Consider the following 8,757-nt stretch of genomic DNA (forward strand, 5'->3'; position numbering starts at 1 on the left):
AAGTTTTTGACCAAACAAACATTAAAATCTTATAAAAGAAAATTTTGTATAAAATCTTTTTCAATATTCAAACAAAATTGCCTTTTAAAGACGAATTTAATGTTTTTTGAATACTTTACGCATGAGAAATGATTTCAATTCAAATTGTAGTTAATTAAATAATTTTTAATAATATTTTACTCACCTTTTGATTTTTGTTTTAAAAATTTATGAATTGCAGAATTATATATTTAGAATTATTCAACCTTTAAACTATTCAAGAATAAAAATTAGCAAAAGGAAATAATCATTTTACTATATGTAAGGGATATAATATTTTTTTAAATGTTGTAAGTTTGATTTAATACGCAATTATAAAACCTATAACTTTATACAAAAACTTTTTTATTTCTGTCAACATTAACAAATATAAAACAAAAAAATATTTTATATTGTTTAATTTACTAAACTTAGTTATACTTTATAATTTTACTATATGCTATAATTCTTACACAGAAAAGGTAAAGTTAGTTTAAATATAAATTTTTGTAACGCATACTTTTATACTTAAACTTAAAAAAAGTCAAAGTAAACTTTTATACTTAACTTACTAAAAGGTAAAGTAAAAACTTAAAGTAGTCAAGTTTATTAAAGTATATATTTTTGTAAAGCAAACCTTAAAATGACATATTTTATCTTACAGTTCATCTAAACACAAACTTAAACTAAAAAAAAATAAATAAAAGCCGTTATGAAATTTGTATACAAGTCAAGTTATTTAGCTTAGCTTTAAATAAATAAATAACAAATAAACGTTTTGTTTTAAATAAAAGAATAAAGTTTAAAAATGTAAAAATTCAATCAAAGATTATAAAAGTTTATAGATTCATTTACTTGAAATTAATTTTTTTATTGTGTAAACACTTTTTACATCAAGGTTATAATTTACAATAAATTCTGCCTTTAGAAATAGTTTTAATTTACAAATGTATTTAGCCTTTAGAAAAAGTTTTTTTCTCTTATTTTTTTAGATACTTTTTATAATAAAAAAAGACTTAATAAGTTAAACCCTATAATAGTCTAACTAGATACTTGATAAGCTAAAAGTTGTCCTGGACAAGACGATTGACTGTATATAGCTAGACGACTGAAAGCTTTTTTTTAACCAGGTCCTATGACAAATTTTTCTGAACGCTTTACTTTTGTCGTGAAATAAATAATACACGTCAAAACTAATATTTTAACAACAAAAAAACAAAACAGTTACAGTTTGAGAAAACACGTTAATCATAAGAGTCTAAATAATTTAAACTAAACTGAAAAATATTGATAATGTTTACGGCATCTGTCTGTCTTACTCAAAACACTTCGTTTAGATGTTAATTTAGCTTTATATATAAAAAGGTTTTTTTTTTAGTACTTAAGTTTTAATTAAAAGAAAAGCGTTTACCTTTCTCACAAAATAAAAGAGGTTTGGCAACTGTATTATAACCATGACTAAACTAGTATTTTAATAACAAGACTTTTTTAGCTAAAATATTATTTTACAACTAGTTAGTAAACTAAAATATAAAATTGAAACTAAGTTTTGACTAAAAAGCAAGTTGTTCAGTTTAAAAAAAACTTCAAAATCGAACATAAAAGTGCAGGCTGAAATTAGTTCAAGATTAATGTATTAGTAATAAATAAAACACTAATTTAGAACAAAAATAAGTTAAAATAAGCAAAGATAGAGAACTTGTAAAGAGTAGTTATTAAATTAAGAGCCTAATCGTACTTTTCTGTCTAACTTTTTTGTGTATAATGTTTGTCTTTAGCTGAAAAGTACTTAAATATTTTATGCGTTTCTAAAAATGTGTTTAAAAAATTGTAAATAAAATACTGATCGAAAGCCGAATGGTTTTTCCGCACCTCAGACCAAATTATTATAGTGCTTTTTATTTTTTTATCAATTTAAAAACTTAAACTATTTTTTGTCTTTTTGATTAAGTTGAATTCTGATAACATTTATTGAAAGATAAATTTGCGAACTCAAGTACTTGTTCTACACCTGTAAGCTTGAAAACGTTCAAAAGCTTTCAAGTATTTTATCAGGTCTAAAAATAGAATAAAGCGCTTTCAAGTTTACCGATAATACCAGTCAAATACAGTAAGAGTAATCTATCAAAAAATATAGTATTTTATTTTGAATATTTAAAAATATATTTTCTAAGATTGATAAAAGTGTCATTATCAATACTATATAATGGATAATATATGCATATAAACATAAAAGTAAAAGAGACCCTACTATCCAGAGAATTAAGTTTATTAGTAGTTTGTGCAAAAATGTCAAAAGAACGAAAATTTTTACGTACTCTAGAAAACTAACCAATCTAAGTAATATTTTTTACAACAACTAGTGTTACCTTAATTTAACTTTTTGACTTCAAAACTTAAATGTGTACTATTGTTTAGTCAATAGTAGTATAGTTTTAACCATCAGGTAAAACAGATAAAAAGATACTTCTAATTAATTTAGTTATCTATTAAGACATGCACATAGTTGTGCACGTGATTCTTTAAAAAGGTGATAATTGAAGTAATGTAAACACTAAACAAATATTGAATGTACAAAAAAGTATTTTAAAGTTATCTACTTTTAAGGAAATTAACTAAAATTAAACGTATAGATTTTATGTTAAAAGTAAATATATAATATTAAGAACGTCAAAAAAAAAGCCTTTAAATAAATAAATTCGTTATCAAATTTAAAAAAACTTTACGACCTTAATAGCTATCTCAATTTATAAGAAAATTGAAGCCATTAGTAAAAGAACAAACTATCGATTAAAAAAAAATCTACGAGGTTTTAGTTCAAAAAGACCAATATAAAAAAACCTTATTAAACTAATATCATATTAAAATTATTCTAAGAGCTTAATATTGCTATATTAGAAAAATCATGACCAGTTTTTATTATTACAATCAATTAGAAAAATGTGCTAAATATTTTATCTTCTGTTAAATTTTGTGAAAGTAAAATTTACAAAATTGAAATTTAAATTAACACAGTAAAACGTATTTTTTCAAAACATGAAAACCTTTCTACATAAAAGTCCATGAAATACATACAACGTCATAAAACAAAACTCTTGGAAAGTATATGACGTCACAAACACATTTTACATATCTTGTTTGCCTGCTACTTGGTACTGCAGCTGATAATTTTGCTGAGCTTCCTGCTGGGGAGAACCCCCCGTCACCTGCAGGTACGGCGGTGCTTGGTGCGCCGTCATCATCGCGTCGTGGGAATTTCCCTGACTCGAAGAACACTTGGGCGTCACCATGTGCTGGCTCACCACTGGTTGGTATGAAGTTGAAACAGGTGTTTCTCCCGAGTACGTATTTTGATTGGGGAGGGACAAGCCGGCTGTCGAGTAGTAACCAGGGTACAAGCTGTGAGGGAGGCTGTACCCCTGGGTCGCTTGTGCCGGGTACTGAGCCTGACACGAAGTCGGTGACCCGTAACCCATGGCAGCGTCAAAAGTTGGGTACTGGGTGTACCGGTGACGGTCGTACGGGGAGGCGGAAACGTGGGGTCCCTTGTACCCCGCCATGATTGGTCCTCCAGCTGTTTGGAAGTAACCGCCGAACTGTCCGTCGTTTTTCAGCAGGTTCTTTGCTTGTTTTCGACGTGGTCTGTTTCAAAAGATTTACAATTCATTAAGATTATAACGAAAATGATGATAAATATTGTGTTTTTATTTTAAGTAATTGAGTTTAGCACTTAAAAATCAGGACTATACTTTTAAATTAATTAGAATCGATCAAAAATAACTTTTTTTTTAATATTCCAAAACAGTTTCAGAAGGTACAATATGTAGTAATTGTGCTTAAATATAAACTTAATTTTTTTTTGTTTACTGAGCTTTTATTCAAGAATATCGTTTGTTAAAGTACATGAAATATTTGCTCATTTTAAACTTTACTTCAAACAAACTCTAACTCTACTTTAAGGTTGTAGCTAATTATCAAATGTGGCTAGTCACTAAAATGTGTTGTATAAACTCGAAAATAAAATAGCTGCGTTTTTACAGATTGTAGTTCTGTAAGTGTAACATTTAACGATTAAATTGAACATGTCACTTGGGAACACATAAGAAATAAATTTAATTTAATATTAAGATATTTCAAAAATGCATACACAGTCTCAAAAACTTTGTTTTATATTTAGTGGAAAAAGCATTAATACTGTTTTATGTTTTAATATATACTAAAATAAGTATCATAAAAAGTAAAGGTACTACAAAATAAGTAGTTTCTAGTTGTTTATGAATTTATAATTCTTATACCTTTTTATTTGAAATTCTAACACAATATTTTGATATCTTATTTTTATTAAATACCCAATATGTATTATTTAGCTTACAAAATGTAATTTGATTCTATTCTATTGTCTTTGTACTATAATAAACATATTACTTTTTTAGTTATACTTCAATATTTGCAACTTTTTAATATGATAAGTTAAGCTAATAGTAAACAGGTATTAAAGTATCAACTATTTTGTAATAGAAGTTTACTGATTTAACTAAAAAAAATAAGTTGATAAAATAAAGCGTTTTGTTTTCAAATAATTTTTATACCAGTCTTTTAATATAAATTTTAAATTAGTTTAAGCTGAAACTAGACTACTTTACAAAAGTTAAATCTACTACTAAAAACGTAAATTATTTAAATTTAACTTACAATAATCCACGACAGCTAGCCTATAAAATGTTAGTAAATATGCGACAACAAAAGTTAATATTTTTAACTTAAAAGGTATTAAAATCATAACATTTCGCTTAAGTATTATGAATAAATTATTTTAAGAGCCAACCTTTACTTAAAACCAATGTGTTTTGTTTTAACTATTGGAATCACAATACTTTTAAAAAAGTTATACAACATAAAACTTTAAAGTTTCGTGTTTTAAATCTTAAGCTTATGATAAGTTGCTAATCGAATATCATACCTGTATTTATAATCTGGATGTTCCTTCATGTGTTGTGCCCTCAGTCGTTTCGCCTCATCAATGTAAATTCTCTTGTCCTGATCTGTCAGTTTCTTCCACTTCATTCCGAGCCTCTTTGATATTTCAGAGTTGTGCATTTGTGGGTTCTCTTGCGCCATCTTTCGCCTCTCCGGTCTCGACCAAACCTATTTGAAAAAGTTTTGGATGGTATTTTTAATATGTATATTGTTCGAGTTACTTATAAAATTGCTTGGATCAAACTTATCGTGATAAAGCTACAGAAAATAATCAAGACTGGTTCATAAAACTTTACTAAAGTTCTTAATAAAACATTTTTTAAATGTTATCAAAACAATGCTACTTTATATTATATACTTGGTGAGTTAATTTAAAGTTATTTCATGAAATATTTGTTTAAGTTAAAATTTACACATTTTTTCTGATCTTTAACAAATATAAAACTCTTTTTTTGTAAGAAAGTTAAACATTAGATGCCACGTTCATTTAGAACTGACAATGTGTCTGCAAAACTTTAAAAATGTTACGAAGTGATTGAATTTATCAGAGAGTTAAAATTAAACCGACAACTTTTGTTTCTATTGATTTTTGAACAACTTTGTTTAAGACAGTTAGTTATAAAATGCAAATACAGTTTTCTATGAAAAAAATGGATGTAGTTTAAAAGTAGATCTTAATCAAAATGTCATAAATTCTTTAGTATAAATTTACACTTCTTTTAAACAAGTATGATGATGTTTTCAGTTTAACTATCCAAGTTCGATATAAATTATTTGCTTATAAATCTAAAAAAATTCTAACAATAGATGCTAAATCTATCCAGCTTAAAATCTGCTAATTTACAGTTATCGTAAACTACAACGTGTAGAAGATATGGGTATGTCTATACTTAAGAATGAAAAGAAAAAAGTTTTAAAGTCCCGTCAGTGTAAATGAAAGTTTGCCATTTTTAAATATTAATAATTTTTTTCTCAAATAAAACTTTGTCGTAGCTTTCCCATAGTAAGAAGTTTGTCTCTTGTGTTTTAAATGCTAAAATATTTGTGCTAAGGCTTTTTTTTGTTAGTTTACGTACATAAGTGCTACTAATAAAGTTCTTTGTGTTTATGTTACGAAAAATAAGTTGGTTGAATATCTGTAAGCTGTGTTTTATATACATTTTTTTAATTGAATATGCTTGAGTAAAGTTAAAATTTTATATTCTCTATTACTGAATTCAACTGTTCAAGCAAGTTAAACTGTAAGTTATAATGCTAAAATGTTATCGTTTTTTTCTTAAACTGGATCTCAAACATAATATAACAATCTAATTTATTAAACATGTCATTTCACTCAACAGCCATAGGTCTATAAAAAAACATTATTTTACGATGAAAAATAACTTTAAGCTTTGCAGTTTAGGCAGCAAATATTTAAAATTAGAACTTTACTGCTGTTGATGGAAAAGGCAGCTCGACGGGAGAAGCAAATATGCAAGAGTATCAAACTACACGTGAGAAAATATTCTTACCAAGCCACTTACTAGCATTGTTTTAACAGACTATTGAAACTCGACACTTCTGAATAAAATTGATGTAATTTATTAAACTTCAGCTCTCATGAGGGTTTAAAAGTTTTTTAGTACCAAAGCTGTGTTACGGCTCATTTCAAAACAATAGCTTGATTTATTTACGTTTAACAAGACATGCTTACTTGAATTCAATTACTTTACTAATAACATATGCTAAAACGTTCTAAATTTAGCTTCATAAGATTTATTTTAAAATAGAAAAAATTTATGCTATTCCAAAACTTTTTATAAATTTCTAAAAGCTAACATGTAACACTTTTAACCCTTCCTCAAAATAAAATATAATTCAATTATTTACTAAATATTTACTTATTATTTGTATATATTGTAAACTTCTTTAATTTAAATATGTTTAAATGGCAATTTAAATTTAAAAAAAAATAAAAAAGCCACATCTTAAAAAGTAACATAAATTTGAAAAAAACTAAAATAACTCTCTAAAAAATAAAAGTTTGATAGTAAAAAAGTATTTAGAAAAGTACTTATAAAACCAAAACTTCTATTTACTAAAAGTTACTTTACTTTTATATGTTTTAAAACTTATTTTACCTATATCTCAAAAATTAGTATTAATTTTTAGAAAATAAATACGAGCTCATGTAGGTCTAACTAATAAATATTTTACGGTAAAGTATTTTTGTTTTTAAAAATTACTATAAGAGATATTTTAAAAACACCTTATTTTAAAAAATTGAGTTATCAATTTTTGAACCGTCGAAATTTTAAATGTCGAGAACCCTTAAATGTATACATAATTTTGATAACTTTGGACTATTTATTTTAACAAATCAAACACGTTAGTTTAACATCATATAAAAAACAAACCATGAACGCGTTCATTGGCCTCTTTACTCTCACTTCCGGTGTTTTCCCTCCGACTGAATCCCCCGGCGACCTCTCACCCCCTTGCTGGGGACTCGCCCTTCCCTGCTGCACTCCACTGCCATTCTGCTGGGCGTATATGGAGTGGGCTATCAGGTGCTCGTTTCCATGGTGATGTTGGGCGGCCAACTGCGCCATGACCTGTCCCTGAAACTCTTGATGCTGGGCCAACTGCGCCATTACCTGCCCCTGAAACTCCTGATGCTGGGCCAACTGGTGGTGATGGTCCATGTGATACCTGGTTTCGGGAATTTCCCCTCCATGGGGCGAGTCCTGTGGTTGGATGGGGGAAGGGTTGATATAGTAACCTGATTGCTGTTGCCAAGCAACTTGCGCTGGTTGCTGGGGAGGTTGTTGTTGAGCAGCCAATTCTATCATTTTGTTTTTATGAATATCCAGTGTTGCGGGTGTTTTAGGTTTATTTGATCTAAAAATTGATAAAATTAGTAATATTTTTTACCAGTTAACTATTTAAAATGAATTTATTCATTCTACTATGTGAAGATATTATTAAAATGGACATTGTGTTAAGTAATAACATTGGAGTTTACAATTTTTTAGCTCTTTGACTTTTATACAAGTATGTACTAACTCAATTGTATATAAGTTCGTCTATTATAATCTACCTTAACTAACATATGTGACTATATATTATAATCTACTTTTATGTAATTAAAAACATAAGCCCTTTATAACAGCTGGTAAGTACTTCGACTACAAAATCTACACCAAAACTTCAAGAATTAGTTGAACTAATTTATCGCACTTATATATCTATTTTTAGGTATAACAAAATTATTGTAAAAAGTACAATATTGCTTCCACTGTCTTAAAAATGAACAAAAGTAATGTTCCACTGTCTCAAAAGCGTGTTATTTGTTCATTTTTAAGACAGTGAAAGCAATATTGTACTTTTTACAATAATTTTGTTATACCTATAAATTATTATCTACTGTCTGAACAAAGCAGTTCTAATTTTCTTTGAAACTGGAAAAAAATAAAAACGGTTTTAAATCTATCAAAAATATCTATTTTTTCTATTTCTAAAAGCTGGACTTACATTTAATTTACGTACTAACTTCATTTCTTCAAACAAAACTTTGCAAAAACTCACAAGAAAAATAATCACGCGCTTGTATTACGTATATTCTTGTTATCACGGTATATTTAGTATGTGGCTTTGCATCGTTTTTGGTAAAAAAGTAAAAATATATTTATACCGAGAATTTCTCTTGAGACAAAGACAAACGTTTTTACTTAGAACAAAATCAATACGTACACACAATTTTGTACTTATAAAAATCTATGT

General features: G+C 27.1%; 1 protein-coding gene across 1 annotated transcript; it reads right to left on the minus strand.

Annotated features, from left to right (window-relative positions):
- Positions 1–3,143: 3,143 nt before the first annotated feature.
- On the minus strand, positions 3,144–7,585 carry LOC145836455 (transcription factor Sox-14-like). The gene is made up of 3 exons (XM_082944253.1): positions 7,392–7,585; positions 4,979–5,163; positions 3,144–3,660 (listed from the first exon to the last, which is right to left on the minus strand). Exons 1-3 carry the CDS (start codon positions 7,404–7,406, stop codon positions 3,144–3,146), a joined length of 717 nt encoding a protein of 238 aa, XP_082800379.1. The 5' UTR covers positions 7,407–7,585.
- Positions 7,586–8,757: the final 1,172 nt, after the last annotated feature.

Source organism: Thalia democratica, chromosome 5 (assembly GCF_965202585.1).
Source record: "Thalia democratica chromosome 5, ktThaDemo2.hap1.1, whole genome shotgun sequence".
Taxonomy (NCBI): Eukaryota; Metazoa; Chordata; class Thaliacea; order Salpida; family Salpidae; genus Thalia; species Thalia democratica.